The 23,123-nt window shown below is 36.6% G+C and overlaps 1 protein-coding gene across 1 annotated transcript in view; it reads left to right on the forward strand.

Annotated features, from left to right (window-relative positions):
• COL24A1 (collagen type XXIV alpha 1 chain) overlaps positions 1-23,123 on the forward strand; it is a 377,122-nt gene that overhangs the window by 37,085 nt on the left and 316,914 nt on the right. The window contains exons 6-7 of the mRNA XM_024767884.1: positions 12,101-12,154; positions 15,249-15,302. Of these exons, the coding sequence (XP_024623652.1) occupies positions 12,101-12,154; positions 15,249-15,302 (108 nt within the window). The remainder of the gene's footprint in view (positions 1-12,100; positions 12,155-15,248; positions 15,303-23,123) is intronic.

Raw genomic sequence — 23,123 nt, forward strand, 5'->3', positions numbered from 1 at the left:
CTCCCCATATCCTCAAGTCCATTCTCTAGTAGGTCTGTGTCTAGGTTCTTCATGACCTTTTTTTTTTTCTTAGATTCCATATATATGTGTTAGCATACGGTATTAGGTTTTCTCTTTCTGACTTACTTCACTCTGTATGACAGACTCTAGGTCCAACCACCTCACTACAAATAACTAAATTTCGTTTCTTTTTATGGCTGAGTAATATTCCATTGTATATATGTGCTACATCTGCTTTATCCATTCATCCGATGATGGACACTTAGGTTGTTTCCGTCTCCTGGCTATTGTAAATAGAGCTGCAATGAACATTTTGGTACATGACTCTTTTTGAATTATGGTTTTCTCAGGGTATATGCCCAGTAGTGGGATTGCTGGGTCATATGGTAGTTCTCTTTGTAGTTTTTTAAGGAACCTCCATACTGTTCTCCATAGTGGCTGTATCAATTCACATTCCCACCAGCAGCGCAAAAGTGTTCCCTTTTCTCCACACCCTCTCCAGCATTTATTGTTTCTAGATTTTTTGATGATGGCTATTCTGACTGGTGTGAGATGATATCTCATTGCAGTTTTGATTTGCATTTCTCTAATGATTAATGATGTTGAGCATTCTTTCATGTGTTTGTTGGCAATCTGTATATCTTCTTTGGAGAAATGTCCACCCCCTCCTCTCCCTGGAGGTGGGGGAGGGAATGGGGCTAAATTCCTATGCTCCAATCACTTGTTAGCCTTTCCAGTGACTCATCCCCATCCTGAAGCTCTCTAGCTCCCTCTCTCCAGTCACCTCATTAGCATAAGCTCAGATGTTGTCGAAAAGGGCTTGTTATGAATAACAAAAGACACTCCTGTGACTCAGGAAATTCCAAGGGTTTTAGGAGCTCTGTGCTAGGAACCAGGGACAAAGACCAAATGTATATTTTTATTATACCACAGTGTCATTATTTTGAAAAATGGTAAATAGAAGAAAAGTAAAGGGAAAGAATAATTTTTTTCTTAAGAAATTGCCTTGCTTTTCTTACAGAATTGAACCTTAGTGCAACCAAATAGTTGACAAAGGGAAGTTTCTCTTTACAGAAAAAGCTAGTAAATGAAGAAAGAATGCTAGAGTTAAAAATCACCGTTTTTGCAATCCTGATGAAGAAGAGGTTGAAAACAATAGAAACAACTCAGGAAGACCAAAGGCCTTGAGGCAGGAGACTGCTTGGCAGTCTTTGAGGAATATCTGAATGAGATAAGTGGTAGGAGATAGATCAGAGACATAGCAGGAGCCAGATTATGTTGAATCTTGTAGGTAATAATTTTGGTTTGGATTTTACTCTGTGTTAGATATTTATTGGAGAGTTCTAAGTAGAAAGATGATACCATGCAATTTATGTTGTAGGAGGATGGTTCCGGCTATCACAGAGAATAGATTGGGGTAGGGGAAGGGTAGAAATAGGGGCACCAGTTTGGAGACTTCTTCACTGGTCTACCCAAGCTCATGCCATGGGTGAGTATGGCATGGACTAGAGTCTTAACAATGGAGATGGTGTAAAGTGGTCAAACTCTAGATGTATTTTGAGGTACAGTTAACATAATTGCTGATGAGTCACTTATATGGTGTGAGAGAGGAGTCAAAGGTAATCTAAGGCTTAAGCAGTGGAACAGCTGGTATTGTGGGAGCGGCCATCTACTGGAATGAGGAGGAACATGATTTCAGGTTTTTACTTGTTTTGTTTTTGCCTGGGAGGAAATCAAGAGTTCATTTCCATTAATGTTTTTTTTTTTTCCTTTTTCCCTGCTTTACGCGGGCCTCTCACTGCTGTGGCCTCTCCCGCTGCGGAGCACAGGCTCCGGACGCACAGGCTCAGCGGCCATGGCTCACGGGCCCAGCCTGTCTGCGGCGTGTGGGATCTTCCCGGACTAGGGCACGAACCCGCGTCCCCTGCATCAGCAGGTGGACTCTCAACCCCTGCGCCACTAGGGAAGCCCTCCATTAATGTTTTAAAAGAGCCAACTTTTGGCTTTGTTAAGTTTTTCTATGGACCATATAATATTGCATTGATTTTTAGCTCTATTCTAACATAAGCATTTAGAGCTATGAATTTCTCTCTAAGGACTGATTTAACTGCATCCCTCAAAATTTGATGTGTTGTGTTTTCATTATCATTCAAGTTGAAATGTATGCTTTCTTCATTACTCATGGGTTATTTAGAAGTATGTTGTTTTTTTAATGTCCATCAGTTAGAAGCTTTTCTAGTGATCTTATTGTTGCTGGTTTCTAATTTAGTTCCATTGTGTTCAGAAAGCACACAGTGGAAGAGTTTAATCTTTTAAAATTTATTGAGGCATTTTATGGCCCAGCATGTGATTATCTTGATGAATAGTTCACGTGAACTTCAAAAGATTCTGTATAGTGTTCCATAAATGTCAGTTCAATTATGGTGGCTGATGATGGTGGTCAAATTTTCTCTGTCCTTACTAGGTTTTCTCTTGTCTAGTTGTTCTGTTAATTACTGAGAGAGGTGTGTTGAAATATCCAACTCTGATTTTGGATTTTATTTCTTTAGTGTTTAGGAAGTGTTTAGTTAGTGTTTGCTTCATGTATTTTGCAGCTCTTGTGTGATGCATGCATATTTAAGGAGTGTTATGTCTTCCTGATGGACAGACCTTTTTATCATTATCAAATATCTCTGTTTATCTTTAGTAATACTCCTCTTCTTGAAGTCTAGTTTGATAGTAATAGAGCCACACCAACTTTTTAATGCTTATTGTCTGCCTGGTATATATATTTCCTTTCCTTTACCTTTCTATATTTAAAGTGCATCTCTTATAGATACTGTATAGTTGGGTCTTTTTATATTTATCTTGGCTTGATAATCTCTGATTTTTAATTAGAATGTTAAGTTCATTTACATTTGTGTAATTTTGGTATGATTGGGTCTTGGCCTTCTGCATTGTCATTTCTTTTCCATTTATCCCAGGTGTTCTTTGCTCCTTTATTCCCTTTTTCTACCTTCTTTTGGGTTAATCAAATATATTTTAGTATTTTATTTAATTTCTCTCGGCATTTCAGCTGTATCTGATTGATTTTTAGTGGTTGCTTTAGGGATTACAGTATACCTTATTAACTTATTGTAGTTTACTTAGAGTTATTATGGTAATATTTCATGTAAAATATAAGACTCTTGTAACATTACAATTTCATTTACCTACTATCCCCCCATCCTTTGTGTTCTATTGTCATTTATTTTACATCTATGTCATTATAAACCCAACAGTACAATGCAATAATTTCTGTATTAAGTAATCAGTCTTATAAGGAAATTAAAAGAAGAAACAAACAAGAGAGTCATTCATATTTCCTCATTTATTTTCATTTCCAAAGCTCTTAATTCCTTCCTATAGATCTGAGTTTCTATCTGGTGCCACTCCCCTTTAGCTAGCAGATATTTCTTCAATAATTCTTTGAGTACAGTTCTACTGGTGATGGTTTCTCTTATTTTTTGTTTAGCTGGAATTTATTTTGTCTACACTTTTTTGAAGGATAGTAAAAAAAATTTTTGTAGAGTAAAAAAATCTTGGTTGAGAATGTTTTTCTTCCAGCACTTTAAACATGTCTGATGTTCTCACATTTTGGCCTTTACTGTTTTTGATGAGGATTTAGCCAACATTTTTATTCCCCTCAATATAATGTGAAAATTTTTACCAGATGTCTTAATGTTTTTCTCTTTGTCTGGCTTTTAGCAGCTTTACTATGATGTCTGTAGGGGTGGTTTCCCTCAGATATTTCTTTGGGCTTCACTGAATGTCTTTTTACCCATAAAAAAATTTTTTTAAACAGATTTGGGACATTTTTGGCCATTATTTCTTCAAATAATCTTTCTGTCCCATTATTTCTCTCCTTTCCTTCTGGGACTCCATGTATGTTATACTATTAATATTGCCCCACAGGTCACTAGATCTCTGTTCATTTTTGCCATGTATTTTTTTTTCTCTTCTTCAGATTAGATAACTTCTATAGATCTGCCTTTAATTTCATTAAACTTTACTTCTGCCTTCTCTAACATGATGTTAATCTCATCCAGTAAATTTTTATATTGAAGATACTGTATTATCAGTTCTAGGTTTTTAGTTGACTCTTTTTATATAGTTTTCATCTGTCTGCTGATATTTGTCTGTTCACTCATTATGATCATCTTTTCCTTTAAGCCCTTGAACATATTTATAATAGTTAATAAAATCTTCAACTGCTGGGCTTCCCTGGTGGCGCAGTGGTTGAGAGTCCGCCTGTCAATGCAGGGGACATGGGTTCATGCCCCGGTCAGGGAAGATCCCACATGCCACGGAGCGGCTGGACCCGTGAACCGTGGCCGCTGAGCCTGCGTGTCCGGAGCCTGTGCTCCACAACGGGAGAGGCCACAACAGTGAGAGGGCTGTGTACTGCAAAAAAAAAAAAAAAAATTTCAACTGCTAATTCTAACTTCTAGGTCCTCTTATGGTCTGTTTGTATTGATTGCCTTTTTTCTTTACCTCAAGTCATATTTTCCCTTTTGCATGTCTAGAAAATTTGATTACATACTGCATGTTGTGGATGATATGTGGATCTTTAGATGCTGTTACCTTTCTTTTTAATCCTTTGGAGACTTGATTTTTGTTTTGTAGGTGCTTAAATAACTGGCTCATCACCTTAAACTTGTACAGGTTTGGAAACTTTTATTTTTTTATTGGAGTATAATTGCTTTACAATGTTGTGTTAGTTCCTCCTGTAGAACAAAGTGAATCAGCTATATGTATACATATATCCCCTCCCTCTTGAGCCTCCCTCCCACCCTTCTAGGTCATCAGAGAGCACTGAGCTGAGCTCCCTGTGCTATACAGCAGCTTCCCACCAGCTATCTGTTTTACACATGGTAGTGTATATAGGTCAATGCTACTCTCTCAATTCGTCCCACCCTCCCCTTCCTGCCCCCTGTGTCCACAAGTCCATTCTTTATGTCTGCATCTCTTTTCCTTCCCTGCAAATAGGTTCATCTGTACCATTTTTCTATATTCCATATGTGTGTGTTAATATACAATATTTGTTTTTCTCTTTCTGACTTACTTCACTCTGTATGACAGACTCTAGGTTCATCCACATCAAGGTTTGGAAACTTTTTTAAAGGGCAGATCTCTTTCAGTTTCACTTATAGTATTAGTGCAAGTCCATTAGTCCAAGAATATAGTATTTGCTTCTAAAGTATAACTCTCCCTCAATTTCAATGGAAAGGTATTTATCGAACTATTTACCATGTTCTTCTAAAATGATGTGGCTCAAACCCCAAACTTTCTCCTTTAGTGACCAGCAGCTGAAATGTGTTAATTCTTTCAGCCTTTTAGTTGATTTCTGCTGAGTTCTTTGGGATCTATCTCATGAAAACACATGTCAGGATCAGCCAAGAATTAAAGAAAGTCTATATTCAAGCTTTGGGGGATGCTGACTTTCTTTTTTTCTAGGATTTTCTCCCTCAGTTTGCGGTCATTTTGGTACTCCTACACTCTGTCCTCTGATACCATTAGCCAAAAGGTTTATGTTTTTCTGCTTGAATTCCAGCCACTCTGTGCAGACTGGGAAGTGTCTTTAGGAGAAAGGCTGTATAAGTGTGTATTAAACCAAGTGTGATTTCTTCTTTCAAGAGTTGAATCCCCTCCAGCCCTGTTTTTTATTGTTCTCCTGTGCATTCAAATAGTTGTTTTACATATCTTGTCCTGACTTTACAATTGTAATCTTCAGGAGGATTAGTTGCATATATGCTACTCTGCCACTATCTGAACCAGAATTTCCAAGAGTTCCTTTTTGATCGTATTCAATTTGAGAGGACTATTTAACATCCAAGTGGAGATATAAAAAGGATATATGAATCTGGAGTTCAGGGAAGATATCATAGCTAAAAATATACATTTCAGAGTCATCAATGTATATATGGAATTTAAAGCTATGGAACTGATGAGGTCACCTAGGGATGAATGTAGACAAAGAAGAGAAGTGTCAGAGGACTGAGTCTTGGGGTACTTCAGAGTTCAGTGTATTAGGAAGATGAAGAGGAACTAGCAAAGGAGACTGAGAAAGAATGACCGATGAGGTTAGGATAGTGGTAGGGACAAAAGCCTGAGTAGAGTAGGTCTAAGAGAGAATGGATGGAGAGGAAGTCTTTTAGTTAACATAGACAACTTTCTAGGAGTTTTTCTCTAAAAGGGGACAGTATAATGGAGCAGAGAAGGGAGATGTGGGCTCAAGGAAAGTTATTTTTGAAGATTGGAGAAATTACAGTGTGTTTACTTGATGATGGCAGTTATCTTAGAAGTAAAAAGTAAAATAATGTAGGGAAGACAGTTCACCAATAGTGTCCTGGTGAGAGACAATGTGGGGGTTTGGTTATGAAGGCAGAGTGTTTTGGAACAGGTTAAGGTGAGGTGTAGTGGATTTGGTTATGAGAGCTTGTGAAAGATGAAAGCAGGATAACCAGCTGAGAGTAAAGAGAGGGAAGTTATGAAATAATCGTCTATGAAAATGGGAAAGTCAATCGACTGAGGCAATTACTGGACACACCAAAAGACAAAGCAAAACAAAATCAATGTAAGAAGTCGTGAATTTCAAGTGAGATTTGTCAGCATTAATTGTTTTCTCTTAATCACATTCAGCTGCTAGGGATAGGGTCAGAGTAGGTAGAGAGTTTATATTTAAGATTTTCCACGTAAGCTTATAAGACAGAGGGAGAAACAGGCAATGGTGTAATTTATGTATGCAAGGAAGTGATTAGAATATAAGACACTGGTATTTAGGCTGGCTAGGGATGGGAAGTGAGACCACGTGGGGGATGAAAGAGTGAAAACATGATGGGATCACATATTAGCAGTTCCAGTGGGTCAAATAATTGTTAAAATTATAAAGGCTTAGAGTGAGCTAAAAAGAAGTATTGGTTAGAGAGTATAGTGCTTAAAATTGAGATTATGGACTTGTGCAATTATTGCTAATATTAGAGCCAAGAATATTCAAGTGGTGCTACCTCAAGATTGTCATTTCGTGTTTCCTTTATGATACTCTACCAGTTTAGCTCATTCATACTCTGAATTTTTTAATTCCAAATTCTTTCCATTAAAATTTTGCTGCACTGTCAGTAATTCACTCAAGAGTTGTGTTCTCTGCTTTTCAAGATGGCCATAATTGTAAAATTTATTTTAATGATTGTATTTAGTACTGTTATTTTTAATACTAACCACTAACATCTATGTAATCTATAGGGGATTTGATCCTAAATCTTTCAAGCTAATCTAAGTAGGTATTATTATTATTCCCATCTTACAGAGGAGGAAATTCAGGTTCAGAGAGATTAAATGACTTGTTCAGTCTTTTCACTCTAAATCCCAATGCTCTTTCCATTATATTATGTGGACTCCAATCTGATAAATTTGTTTGAACATCTTAATGGGTCTAATACCTTAGGGAGTTTCCCTCCTTATACAGAGAGCCATCTGGAGATCCATAACAGTCTAAAAGAGCTACTCTGATAATGAGGATTTTAGACTATAGCAGATCAGTAAGATAGGTGGGACTTTTGGAATCCTTGAGTAATAAAATGTAGGCAACTTCCTTTTCTTCTTATTCATACTCAAAAGGATATATAGCTCCTTCAACAAAAGTCGTGTAGGAGTAAGTAAAAGTCAGTATTGAAGGTCAATTATGATTAATTTATAAACATTTTTAATTCCAAGGAGTTTTTGAAAAGCCAATCAAGTGTGGCTAAAAGTGTGTCAGGAATCATAGAATAAATAAATAACAAATAAGTAAATATGATTTCCCTCATAAAAAGGAGGGAAAATGACAGAAATTTTGGAGTATTTTCCTTAAATGCAGAAAAGTATGCCCTACTTCCTTGACATTTCAGGCAAACTTGGCATGTTCAATAATCTCTTCCTCATGAATTTTATACTAGGATCAATATACAACTGGCCAGGTTAAAAGCATTTTCTTCATACTGACTTAAATTTCTGGTTCTAGAATATGACGTAATCAATTAACTCAAGCATATTTGTGTGGCAATGAAAGAGATGTGACATATATCTCTTTACTTATGTTGCCAAGATGTATAAAGCTTCTGAATAAGAAAAAGGTCTGTCTTTACATCTGATTTTTATTGCTTAATTGATTACTTTCTCCCACTCTTTCAATTTTTTTAAAGTGGAAGATGAAATGTCAGATGATGATGTCAAGAAAGCTGAAAGATAATTATATTAAGGAAGTTGGTATATAATAGAAAATTCAGATAGGACCGAAAAATAAGAGTTTTTAGTGTGAGAATTCTAAGTAAAAACATTGGCCATAAAGAAGTTTTATTATATTCAAATTTCTCAAGGGTTATCATTTCTTAAGTTCCTTTTAAATTTGTTGTAAATATTGCCTCAAATCAATTAGTTAGGCTTTATAATAGATTAAAATATATAAAAATCAATAAGATCTTAATTTAACAGATGTTGTGATATGAGAAAGAAAATTGACCTGATTTACCAGTACTTTTCTAGGCAGTCTTAACCAATTCAGTTAACTTTTCTGGACCTTATTGCTTCTTTCTCTATAAAGGGATAAGCTCTAATCTCTCATAAATTCTAAATAGATTATCTTTTATTTAGATGAAGAGTTGAGTTCTTAAATATTAAGATATCACTAAAGCTATTTGTCAGGTCTCATAATTTTGTAACGAGTGATCTAAAATTGTATTAGTGGTAGAAGTGGTAATAGCTATGAAAGGGAAGAGGTCAGACTGGAAAATAACCTTTTCCTTAAACATTTTTTTTTGATGCTTGGATATAGGACTCTGCCAATGAAGACTCATTTCTAATTTGTAAAATGAAAAGACTTGCTGGGGAACATGAAGGACTTTTTGTCTTTCTTCTTTCATCAGTCAGTTTGAGAGCTATTTCAGGAGTATCCCTCCCATACCATTCCCCACCTCTAACTTTGAACTGTAAGCCTAACGTTTTATTTCACCGAGAAACTAGAAGCAATCAGATGAGAATTAGCTCTCATTTTTTTCCCCATTACGAAGGCTAGTGACCTAATATCTGTACCCATATATCCTACCTTTGAAATTGTTGTACCAGATTAATTGTTCCTACTGAAATGTCTCTGCTTGGACCCTGGATCCCCATCTCCTATGGCATACTCAAGAGAAATATGCATTTCTCCCAAATTACGCTCAATTTCTCCCTTTTTTCCTAGATCATTCCCATCAACAAAGTAACTTGCTATATTAGTTTCCATCTTGACAAAAAATTTTAAAAGCCTAAGCCCTCTCTTAGAACTCACATCTTCTTTCTCCTGAGATGTGGTGTACTCTTATTTCTCTACTTGCCTTGCTACTCAAAGCTCCTGTCTTACCACCCACGACCTTCATGTGTTCTTCTTAACCACTCCACTGATATGACACCTATCAAAGTCACCAACCACCTCCATCTCTCCCAGCAGCCTCTCCTCACATGACTTATTTTTTCAGCAGTAGTGGACACACACAGTTGGCCGTGCCTTCATTCTGAAAATGTCTTCTCTACACTTGGAGGCTCCACAATCACCTTGTTTGCCTTTCAACTTACATGCTGTGTCACCTCATTCTCTCTTGCTGTCTTTCCTCCTCCAATTTCTAAATATTAGAACATACTTAGTGACCCACCCTCCTTCCTCTTCTTTTCTCTATATTTACACTTTTTCTCAGTAGTCTCACCCTTTACCATGGTTTCAGATACAATTTATATTCTGGTGACTTTTGATATCCAGCCTCAGCGTCCAACAGCACACACAGTATCTCCACTTAGAAGTCTAAGAGACACCTTACTTTTAACATGTCTGAGAGAGAACTACAGCTGTCATCCAGTCCTACCGTTCTCCCCAATCTTTTCCATCTTTGTTGTTTTCCTATTGTACGTGGACTTGATGCCAATCTGTCTCTCTCACTTCTCGTCCTGGAAATTATGTCCGCTCTGCCTTCAATATGTATTCTGAGTTTGGAACCCCCATAATGTCTGTTCAACACTACAGCCAGTGGTATCTTGTTAAAAGTGAAGACAGATCTGAGTAAAAGCCAAACCACAAATAAGGCTCTATAATTCTTTTTGTGTACTGGCCGCTTTTGTCTCTGAAGTGCACACCTGCTTCTCTCCACTTAGCACCTGTTACATCGGGCAACCAGCTGTTTCTCAGACAAACCTCAGGCCTTTGCACTTACTCTTTTCTCTGCTGGGGATGCTCTTAGTGATCTCCCTTTAGATATATTTACAACTCCCTTCCTTACCTCTTTCAATTCTCTGGTCAGATCACTTTCTCAGGGACGGTTCCTCCCACTGCACCCAAGAAAAGAGTCCTCTGTGTCCCGGCTGGCCACAGTTCCCTTCCCCAGCTGCTGCTTTCTTCCTGACACTTATCTATACAAGAAATTGTATTTTTAAAAATTTCCATTTAGGGCTTCCCTGGTGGCTCAGTGGTTGAGAGTCCGCCTACCGATGCAGGAGACACGGGTTCGTGCCCCAGTCTGGAAGGATCCCACATGCTGCAGAGCGGCTGGGCCCGTGAGACATGGCCGCTGAGCCTGCGCGTCCGGAGCCTGTGCTCCGCGACAGGAGGGGCCACAACAGTGAGAGGCCCCCGTAACGCAAAAAAAAAAAAAAAAATTCCATTTATTCTTTATTTTTTTCTCTCACACTGGAATGTTAGCCTAAAGAGGACAGATAACTTGCCTGTTTTGTTCATCCCTATGTGTTCAGGAAGTTGTTCAATAAATATCTGTGGAATGAAAGAAAAAAAAAAGTATCCCTGAATATGTGAAGGAAGACATGACTGTTTCCCTACTTACCATAGGGTGAAAATAACATTTAGAAATGGAAAATTATTATTAGCTAAGAATGGTAATGAAGTCAGAATTTGAATGATAAAGAATCTCAATTCTGTATTTCATGAATCATGAAATAGAAAAGGAGATATTTTGCTAATATGCATAATAAGAAAGAAAGAATACTTTACTATTGTACCAAAAAATTTTAGTTGAAACCTAATGTCATATTTCTCTGGATATATAAAAGATAATGATTCCCAAGTATGAAAAATACCTTTTTATAACAGAATAAAAAGAATTTGGGCAGTTAGAGGTTTTTTAATTTTATTATAAAAGTAATGCATGTACATTGCAAGATTTTGGAAAATATTTAAACTTGGAATGATGTTTTAAAATTTTGAGAATTATTATAAGCAGTTTTATTTTACTAAAAACTAGTTTTCCCATGCTAAAATAGGAATTATAACTCAATATGTCACAAAAATGGAAAAGTTAATAGAGCCTTTATGTAGTTCCCTTGAAGAAGGATGTTTCATTGTCCTCTACGTCTGTGTCTCTATTTCTGCTTTGCAAATAAGGTCATCTATACCATTTTCCTAGATTCCACATATATGCGTTAATATACAATATTTGCTTTTCTTTTTCTGACTTACTTCACTCTGTATGACACCCTCTAGGTCCATGTATGGATATGTATGGATATGAAGGGGGAAAGGGGTGGGGTAGGAGGAATTGGGAGATTGGGATTGATACATATACACTATTGATACTATGTATAAAATAGACAACTGAGGGGAACATACTGTATAGCACAGGGAACTCTACTTAATGCACTGTGGTGACCTAAACGGGAGGGAAATCCAAAAGGGGGGGATATGTGTATATGTATGGATGATTCATTTTGCTGTGCAGTAGAAGCTAACACAACATTGTAAAGCAACTATACTCCAATAAAAATTAATTTAAAAAGTAAAAGTGACAGTTACCTATAAAAAAAAAGATGTTTCAATCGTAGTATAACTTTATTGATTAGAAAAATCAGGTATGTCTGGGGAATTTCTAGGAATCTTCTCAACATTTAAAATTAAGGATAAGTGAAATATACACTAAAAAGATAAATGATCCTTGTACATCTCAATTTCAAATACGTAATTTTATTCAATACCATATAATGTGTGTAGCATCTGCCAATGCATACAACCAAAGAAGTATGATATATGTAGTTTATGTTTCATCAAGTGTTTTATAACTGTTTTATTTAGGGCCCCAAAGGAGATCCAGGTTTTTCCCCAGGTCATGCTGTTTCTGGAGAAAAGGTAATTATTCGTCCATGAAATAAAATCATGGTGATATATTTCAAGCTTTTAAAAATCATTTTTATCTTTTTAAAATGTAGATTTTGCTTGATTTCAGACAGAATATATAGATAACTATTGGATTTTAATGAAGGAAGAAATATTTGAAGAATCAAATAAACAGTATTATCAGCCCAACTTTTCACTTTAAATCATACCATTAATTTTTTTGAGTGTCTACTTTGTCATGCCCTTGTGCTACCTGTGAACTAGGAACAGATGGGGCAAAAAATTAGAACAAGTTACTTTTGGTCCTAACCTCAAAAATGTTGCTGTTAGTATGGATGCCATTGTAAATTCTAATGCCATTTTACACCTTTATTTCTAGAATAGTTCTACATACTTATCTTGTTTAAGTACCACAGTAACAGTGAGGGAGGCGGTCATCATGATCTTTTTTCCAGCTGAGAAAACAAGATTCATAGAATTTAAGTGGATAGCAAGTAGATGAATTAATGATGTATCTAAGTTTTCTGACTTTCAGTACAGTATGCTTTTTATTTTATCATAATGCACTCAAATACACATACACATTTAGATAAAAAGAAACTAATGTTTCAAAGTAAAGATAGCAGCGAAAATCTTTATTAAGAGGAAGATATTGTTTTCCAGTGAGGATGAATACAAGTCAAGTATTTAGGTATATATCTGGGAAGCTTTATTTAGACATGCACTTGATGAATGTGATACAATTATAGGATGTTTTTGTTTATGTAGTGTACATTCACAAACTTTTAAAATCCCTGAATAATTTTTGTGGTTACTAGGTTGAAATCTTATCCTTTAATTGGTTTACAGAAACTCTTGTAAACATAAGAAAAATTACATCACACTAATGGATTTTATACTAGTAATTAAATCCTCAAATTTAATCTAGAACTGTAAGAATTTCATTGCTGTGTTGGAACTGAGTTCACTGAATCTAAATAATTTAGAAAAGGAATGGAAGTTTATCATTAGAAACAGTATTTTCATTGGTTCCTTAATTATTACAAGGAAAAAAATTCTGCAATCTGAGAAACATAAATGCCATCTTTAAAAATCTCTAAATATAAAACATTTGATTTCTTAAAATTTAGAAATTAGACATCCACTCTCTTTTGGTGACTGCTTTAAATAAACTCCCCAAATTACGCATTCAGATTTTATCAGATGCTTATTTTTATCTTCCCTTGTGGCTTCTCTGTACAAAATATAGGGTGGTTCAGTATGTGTACAGTATCTGTATAAAATACAGGGTGATTCAGCCTGCGAGTTGTGACTTGGAAGTATGTCAGTGGGTTTTTTTTTTTAACTTTTTGAGTTACTTGTATACTAACTGTGGTCAATACTATATAGAAGAAATGGTAAGATATAGGATTTAATAGAATGTTTTCATTGAGCTTTAAGTGAAATCCAACTTTCAAAATGAGATATTTTTAAAATGGTAACATTTAAAAACGATTTCTCAGAAATTATATTTACATACAATTAGGTTCAAATTTACTGAAGAGACAGGATATTTATACATATACAATATAAATACAAATAAATAAAATACAAACATTAAATTGGTATGAGTATTGGGGGATTGGGAAACAGTTGAATTTTATTTTTAAACATTTAGCTATTTTTACAATAAATATATAATCAATAATGAAACAATAAAAGCAATGCAGATTCTAGTCCTTCTGCATGTAATATCCAGTAAGTAGCATCTCTCATAGAGCACACCTAAGTGTTTCTTGTGGGGCCTCAATGTCAAACGAAGATAACTTTTAAATAGTGGTAAGTTTTCCTTTCCCACAAGACGAGTGTGATATTATTATTCTCACTTTTCAGATGGAGAAACTTTGAAGGGAAATCAAGTGATCTACCCTTGATTAGAGCTAGTAGAAGATGAGCCTCCAGTCTCCTGTTTCCTAGTACAGTTTTCTTTTCCTTCTATCAGAGAAATAAGTGTCAAAAAAAAATGTATAAACCCATCATCCCATAACAAATGGAAGCCATCCTAATAAAACACTGAGCAAAAAAACATTAAAATATTAAACATATGGAAAAGCACTTTATAGTTAATCAGAAACATCCTTTTCCCTTCTGATTGTTTAATATTAAAGTAGACAATACACTGAAAATTAAATATTGCCTAAACAGTCATTAACGAGTTTATTTAGGGTTATTAACTAAGTACTCTTTTTCTCTTTCAAAGAACATACTTTTTTTCATGCACAATAACTTTGCCACAGCAGGAGGAGGGAAAGGAACAGAGGCGAAGGACAAGTGTACCACGAGTAAACTGGTTTAAGATTATACCCCCATTCCACTTTGACATGTTTCATCCTTGTCAATTCACACAGCCTCCTCTATGTCGTTGTCCATTCTACCCACCACAGACACTCCTTCCCCCTCACTGGTATAATTTCTCCTTCCTACCCTGCTCGCAGGCCTTCATCACATTTGGGGGAAGGGGTTGGGGTGTGGGGACAGAAGGCCCTAATTTGCGAAGTTGGGTCTGTGAAGTCAAACACACGGTCCTCCCAATAAATTTTCACTGCAGCCCCAGAAACGGAAGTGCCCCTTTCCCTGGTGCATGACGAGAGCCCAGTCCTGCCTCCCACCCCCCCACTGTGCCATGAGGTTCCACGTGGGAGTCCCATCAGGCTGCAGGTCCTCACCTAGAAGGGCAGGCCTGAGCTGTCCACAGCTGCCTCACAAAGCACTGGTAGAATTTTTAAGTAGATTCCTTTACATTTTTAAAGCACAGTAAACTTTGGGAAAGATGAGAATTTGGGAAGTAAGGATATTCCTAGAGAGAAGGACATCAGAGAAAAAGAAGCAGGGCCTTAGAGGTGGGGAAGTACTGTCCAGGTAATCAACACTAGAAGAGATAAGGGCCGGGAGCCTCAGAAAAGGTCTCGAACAGTCCCAGAAACGAGGTGGACCTTGAGCCAGATAGAGGAGATCAGAAATGAGTGCAGTAAGATCTGGACGTCCAAGATGAAAACCTGCAGCAAGGAAATTATAATTTTCAATTCTCTTCCATAATATTAAACCTCTGTTTGTGTTTTGTTCTTAGGGTGATCAAGGTCTTTCTGGATTCATGGGGCCCCCTGGTATGCAAGGTGTTAAGGTAAGATGTCATTTTACTTTGATGTATTTGGGTGCCATGTGGATCTGGGTGCTCCTCAGCTCCTAAGATCTCATTCTGAAGTTGAGCCCAAAGTCAATGTCTTAAATTCTTTTCTTCAGCAATAGGAATTAGGGTGCTGTCCTAATCCAGGGAAGTGGTGCCCACCAAAGACAGGGTCTTAAGAAAAATAAAAGAAAACCCTTCAGATAATGATGGGGACAAAATTCACATGTAGGAGAAAGTCACTGATAGAATTTTGGAGTTCTCTTTTTTTATTAGGGCAATAACTTACTTCTAAAACTTTGAAGTCACATTGTAACTTTTATATATCCAAAGTGAGGTACATTTGGATGTAGGTAAAATACTTGGCTTTTTTTTAAACAGTTTCTAATTTTATTAGGAAATAATAAGCTCTGCCATGATATATACATGAATGTGAGGCCTGAAGCATAAATAGAGTAGAAGTGAGGGTTGGGGATAGCTTGTAGAAAATAGTAGTCATATGCATATGAGTTGGCCTTTTCTCGGGTAAAAAGGAATAGTAACACAGCTGCTATAATTATTTCATAAAATATGCTGTGCAGTTTCCTGAATTAACACAAGTGTAAATTCTTCTCAATATATTCAGCTTGTCTTTTTCTCAAACGCTGAGTTGTTGATTTTCTACAAGGGATGAAGAAGATACAAAATTTCTGTCTAAGGTATTAAAGGCCCCAAAATATTGGAGGGCAGTATTTGACTTGATATGGGTGCTTAAATACACTTCATAATGAGCTCTGTTGGTGTCTTAGTGTGTCATATTCTTTTCCTTTTGGGAGATTTAGAATGGAGATGGTTTTCTGGCTCTGGTTAATTTGTTCAAATTCTATCTGCCATTTTCTAGGTCCTGTCGACCTTGGGCAGGTTGCTTAACCTAAGCTTTAGTTCCCTCATGTGTAAAATATGAAGATAATACTACCCACTTCACAGGGAGCTGTTGGGAACATGGCATGGGATAATCCATGCAATAGAGTGTCAGAAAAATAGCAAGCCGTTAATAACTGTTAACCATCAGCTATTTATCTGGTTTGGGAAAGGATCCTGACCTTGTTTGCTTCCCTTCATAATCCCTTCTACAGGGCACAATTGTAAATTGATTAAAAAGGTTTTGATCTCATGGAGTATTTTTCCTCCCATGACCATACCACACCATTATTCTTATGGCATTTAGACTAGTTTTCATCCTAGATAGTACTTAGAATCTGACAACTCCTTTGAGGTTGTTGGTTGCTTCCATGAAACTGCAGAGTGATCGTTCCTACCAGAATTGGTCTTGACATACAGTCATGAATCTGTCTGATTAATGCTACTTAGTATACCTCTGACTGCTAAGTGTACCTCTGAGGAAACTGTACTAATGAATCGCATCAAACAAAGAAAATCTCATAATATGAAAATTACCTTAATAAATTGTATTTGATATTAAATATACAGCTATTGCATCCTGAAGAATGCCACTGTGTATGAGAGAAAAACAAACTAATCATTACTTTCCAAGGTTAATAATGCCCATGGTTCATGAAATTAGCGTTCCAGAAAGGGAAAAATTATTGATAAATAAAGCTTGAGTCGTGATTGCGTAGAGGAGTATATAAAGAAATATTATAGAGAACATTTTAAAAGACTGATTTTAACTATTAGAGCAGATTATCATTTTTAACTTTGAAGTTTTACTTACTTAAAGCAGAAGATATTATCTTCCAAGGACTTATGCACATATTATATGAGCCTTGGCCCATAGATATTTTAAAATATTGAGAACATATTATTTTTGGTCTGTATAAGTCTAGTAAAGTGAAATAGCATTAAGTTAAACAAACTGGGTCATGGATGCATATCTTTCACAGACTTCCTTTCTCTTACACAGTTTTCTAAACTTTTAAAATCTGGCTTGTGTTGTTAACGAGTAGAAACAGACACTGTAGAAGTCAGGGATCTTGCTATGTTATCAATTAGCAACTATAGCTGAATTTTCTCTAGAGAAGGTTTGGTCGAAAGTATTTAGAAACCAAATTACTTTCTGATAAATGAAGCATCCACGGTTCACTATGCTTTGATAGTAGTTCAAAACAGTGTTAATATTTGAGATGATTTTGTAGTTTTTCTGAGAATTCTTTTCAGAGTGTGTCTAGTAATGGAAACTGTATATAGATTTTTTAAAAACAAGTATTGCAGGAAACACACATAGGGGCTCAATCTAAACCTAAACTAATTCTCCACGTAGCAGGCTTGGAACAAGTTTCCATCACACTATCTACGTGCATGTCTTATGTATGCAGTAGAAATACTCTCACAATGAGCTTGGTAGACTCTTTCTGTTCCTGTGGTTTGTATGAAAGGCAGAAGGACCAGACTGATTATTTATGGAGTTTACTAATTTTGGTTCATTTTTTGAACCACCTAGGTCATTCTCAGAGTTACTTCCTGCAAACAGGATCCATTCTAGGAGTACCTAGAATAAAAGTTCCTATTAGTTATGACCTAGGGACTCCTATTCCTTCATCCTTTCAGTTCTACCCCTAAAATGCTACATGAATTCTTAAGGTCAAGACAAGAACTTAAGGTATTCATTCTGTAAGTGATAAATCTAAGATAAGCCCAGAGAGGTTAAGAGAATCGCTCAGGGTCACTCAGAGTTACAGCAGGATCAAGAGATAATACTTGCTGATACTGAATCCACTGTGCTTTTAACAGTCTGTGCTTACTATAAAAGATGAATAAGGTACTTGGGATTTGATTAATATGAAGTTTATTACATATTTTATCTATCAAACTATTTTTGAATTATTATAACTATTACGGTAAATATTAACAGCTCCTTTCTTATGTGTAATATTATAGTCTATCTGCTGAACGCTGTATCTTAAAAACAACCCATTGAGACAGATAGTATGTTCAGTGTGTCATAAATAAGTTAATTGAGGTATAAAATGTTTAAGGCATTTACCCAAGGCCACATGATTATTAACTGACAGTTAGGACTCAAATCCAGGCATCTTTGACATGAGTGTGCTCTTAATAACTTCAAATACTGTTTCCCCATATATTAGTTCATTATGCCAATATTTGTTATATGTGAGTTTGATTACTTCTGACTACCTCAAGCATGAATGCAAGAGAAAGTAAAATTTTGTTTTTTCCTGAAAGCCAAGGGAACAAATATAGTTTTGGATGACGGGTAATAATGACATCATTATTCCTTTTCTCTGGAAGTATCTGGAAATATTACAATTCTTTAAGTAGTCTTTGAAGTGGCTGCAAGAAAGTTGTGTGTAGAAATACTGACAACTCATGGAAACTGTTGAGATAAATAAATGGAAGATTAATATAAAATGTTCTGAAAACTAGAAGTAATATTGAGATAGAAATAACAAAGCAAGTAAATCAGCAGCAATATTTTTATTCACTCTTCAGTAGATTTTTTGGTTCGCTTCTGCCTTTTTCCTTTTATCTCTCACCCCTTGACGTTTTTTTAAAGATTAATAAATTTACTATATTAAAAATAAGGCTTTTTTTTTTCACAACAAGGTACAACACAAATAGTGAAAATACAAGCCACAGAATGGGAAAAAATATTTGTAACACATGTAACTAACAAAGAACTAGCATCCAGAACATGTAAAGATTGCACAGAAATCAATAACCCAATAGAAAAATGGGCAGTTCACAAAACAGCAAATCCATTGGTCACTTAATATGTGAAAAGATATTTAACCTTACTAGGAATAAAGGAAATGAAATTAAAACAATGAGGTATCATTTCACAATTGTCAAATATCTAAAGTCTGAAAATACCTACTTTTGGCCAGATGAGATACAACAGGAATTCTCATTTACTGCTGATGGAACTGGAACAACCACTTTGGAGCACGATTTGCCATGTCTAGGAAAGGTGAAGATGCAGTACTGCCTAACACTTAGTAATTCTGCTCATATGTATCTATCTTAGAGAAACTCTCTAACACACATACACAAGAAGAAATTTTAAAATGTTACTTGCAGCATTGTTTATGAAAACAAAACAGTAGAAACCCCAATATATTTAAATTTTAAAAGGATATATTTTGATAGATTCATAAAGTGTAACAGTAGGCAGCAGCTAAAATGAACAAACTAAATCTACCTATTTATGGCAACATGTATAAATCTCAAAAATATAACATTGACAAAAGAAATAGCCTCAAAGCATTCATATAGTATAATATATATAAAGTTCAACAACATGCAAAAATACATTATCAAAACAACTTACAGAAATTTATGCTTTACTGAACAGTGAAACATTGTATTTATATAAAAGTATAAAATCATGCATATTAAAAAGAAGTGCTTTTCTCTGAAGAGGGACAGATAAGAATGAAATCAGGGGGTTTCATAAGGAAAGGCCCTTGAATTTTTTCTTTTAAAAAATCTGAAATCAATATTCACACCTTGACTTTTTTTTAAAAAACCAGTATTACCACTTTAACAAGCTGTGTGTTTCCCCAGATTGACTGGTTACATTGCCTCAACTTAGCCACCTTAATATAACTCTTATTTACCTAGGAACTGAAGTATGTTTTCACTTCCCACTAAATGTCTAAATTGGTGCCAAAAATCAGATAAGTTAGATCCAGAGTACATGCTGTGTTGGTTGGAACACAAGAGTCATAATTCTGAGCTTGGACTCCAGATGAATTTTTAAATTGGTTTTTAAATATAGCTGATCAGTTGCTACATTACTGTTGGAAGTCTGCTTTTTAAAATTGTAAGAACATTAACAGCAATTTCAATTGAAGAAATTTTTCTGGGATCGAGAGGATAAGCCAGATGAGAGCAGTTAAGCACATCTTAGCATGAAGGTATAACTCAGAACAATTGTGAAATAGGCACATATTTAAAAACAGATTATTGTGAATAATGTATGGCAATATTTTTCTGAATGTCAAAAAATTCAACCACTATACTTTTAGTAATAATTATAAATCAGTGTGAATTCTTATTCTAGTTTGATGGAATTATTTCAGTTAAAAAAATCTTTCCATTACATAGGAGGTACACAGTTAACATCTTTATAAAGTTGGAAGGGAAAGAAGAGCTGAAAAAATCAAGTGGAATGCATTATGATTTATCAGTCACTCAAAACCTATACAGCTTTTCATAATCTATTTAAAGCAAGGACAGTACTAAGGAAGTACAGCAATACTGAATGTTGATGAGAACAACAATAAAAATAAAATCCATGCCCGGAGAAAGAAATAAGGGGAATTCTTATGTTCCATAGTTAACGCTATAGATCATCTTCTCACCTGTGCAATATTCCTGTAAAAATCTGCAGAGCTACGTTTTCCTTTGCTTGGTTTGCAGTTCAGTCTTAGTACTGAAAGTCTAACATAAAAGCTGCTGCTTAGGGGCTGTGCTGTCACCACTGTGACCATCTACTCTGCCCTCTGCCGTTTCCACTAATGGAAGGGGAAGCTAAGAACGAGACAACACATACTGAACTCCCTCACAGGCAAGCCCGTGGCTACCAAAGTGGTGTACTCTGTGGGACTTGGGAAATATTCCTTCATCCAAAGATATTTTCCTCTTCTGATTGACATCCTAACATTAACGATAAATTCATTTGGCTGAAAGTATTTCAGTTCCCAGAAGGTTTTTTAAAAAAATGTCTGTGTCCTCAGAAAAAGCTGTTATCGGTCATTTAGCACCATTTTGAGAATTAGTGTCATACTGTTTTTCTCCACGAGAACTAGTTGAGAAGGACTACAACTAGAGTTGATGGGGCCAAGGTAAAAACTGAGTACTGGGGCTTCCCTGGTGGCGCAGTGGTTGAGAGTCTGCCTGCCGATGCAGGAGACACGGGTTCGTGCCCCGGGCCGGGAAGATCCCACATGCCGCGGAGCGGCTGGGCCCGTGAGCCATGGCCGCTGAGCCTGCGCATCCGGAGCCTGTATCTTTACTTGTAGTGAATGAACATTGCTGCTCGTAAGTTTAATTGACTGTGCCCTTTCACCCGGTGCTAGTGGTTATTTTCCTCCTCAAGGGCTGCTTCTCAAGTCAGTGACCCTTCTCACCTGTCTTATTTTGCCTTGGTCCTCTGGCTCCAAACACCCTTCGTCCCGTTTAGGTAGGGTTAGTAGAACTAGTTAATCTGCTACTAATGTCTCAGTGATGTTGCCTTTCACATGATCATGTATAAGGTTAGCCCACCTTTGCCTCAGCTTCCTGAGACTAGACAGAAGCAAAAGATACAAGGAAGTTGCTTCAACCAAAAGAGTAGTTTTGAGATAAAATTTGTCACTAACTCTGGAATGCTGCAGTTGTTTTAATCACATCCTTTTGTCCTATGGTTCATTCAGGAGACCAGTATTGGTAAACAAGGTGTAGTTCCTGCCTTCAAGTAGCCTACCATCTAAAAAAGGAAATAGTTACTAAAGTAAATCACTAAAAGTATATTATGCTATAACAAGTGCAATGATTAAGATGTGAAATTTTTATAGCAACGGCTGAGGGATCCCTAAACTTCTTGGCAGTGGAGGTGGGGGAGTTTTTAGAGAACAGGGAAAGAGGCAACATCTGAGCTGCATCTTTTCTTTTCTTTTTTTTTTTTTTTGTGGTACGCGGGCCTCTCACCGTTGTGGCCTCTCCCGTTGCAGAGCACAGGCTCCGGATGCACAGGCCCAGCGGCCATGGCTCACGGGCCCAGCCGCTCCGCGGCATGTGGGATCTTCCGGGACCACAGCACAAACCCATGTCCCCTGCATCGGCAGGCGGACTCTCAACCACTGCGCCACCAGGGAAGCCCCTGAGCTGCATCTTGAGGATGCAAGTTATCCTAATGATACTATAGTTAGTAGACATGTATGCTGTTTACACACAGGTGATGACATAAACCAAGGCTTGGAGGCAAGAGCAGTTCCTTGTTTTGGGATTATGGAGTGTTATGTAGGAGGTGTCAGGAGATAAAGTTTGAGGGACATTCAGGGGTCAAATTATAAAGGAACTTGTATGCCATGGTAAAGCATTTATCATATGGTAGAGAGCTACTGAAGGATTTTAAGAAGGAGAGTGCCAGAGGCAAATCATTTAGTCTCCGGAATTTCTTTGGCATTTTTGTGGATTCTACAGACAAATGCTCCTACCTTTCTGAAACCTAAAGTTTATGTAAGGAGGCCCAAGATAGAAAAGCAGAGTGGTAATAGAGAAGTTGTCTTATGCCATAGGGGATACTTTCTCATATGTAGGAAAAATCTTTTTTTAATCTCAGAATTTTTTATTTTAAATTTAATTAATTTATTTATTTCTGGCAGTGTTGGGTCTTCGTTTCCATGCGTGAGCTTTCTTCTGGTTGCGGCAAGCAAGGGGCCACTCTTCATCGCAGTGCGCGGGCCTTTCACTGTCGCGGCCTCTCTTGCTGCGGAGCACAAGCTCCAGACGCGCAGGCTCAGTAGTTGTGGCTCACGGGTCTAGTTGCTCCGCGGCATGTGGGATCTTCCCAGACCAGGGCTCGAACCCATGTCCCCTGCATTGGCAGGCAGATTCTCAACCACTGCACCACCAGGGGAGCCCTGTAGGAAAAAATCTTTATCTCAGTGAATATAAGTCCTTCGCATTTAGTGGGGGAAAGAACTGTTAAAAGAAGAAAACCATTTATATATGAAGTTGACAACATAGAGATTATATCATCGAGAATCTTTTCAATACATATATACAAGCATTCCTCACTTTGCATGGTTCCAATATAGACAAATTTCACTTAACACGGTTTAATAACACCAGTCTCCCACCAACATGGTTCAG

This window comes from Neophocaena asiaeorientalis, unplaced genomic scaffold, assembly GCF_003031525.2.
Source record: "Neophocaena asiaeorientalis asiaeorientalis breed wild unplaced genomic scaffold, Neophocaena_asiaeorientalis_V1.1 scaffold546, whole genome shotgun sequence".
Taxonomy (NCBI): Eukaryota; Metazoa; Chordata; class Mammalia; order Artiodactyla; family Phocoenidae; genus Neophocaena; species Neophocaena asiaeorientalis.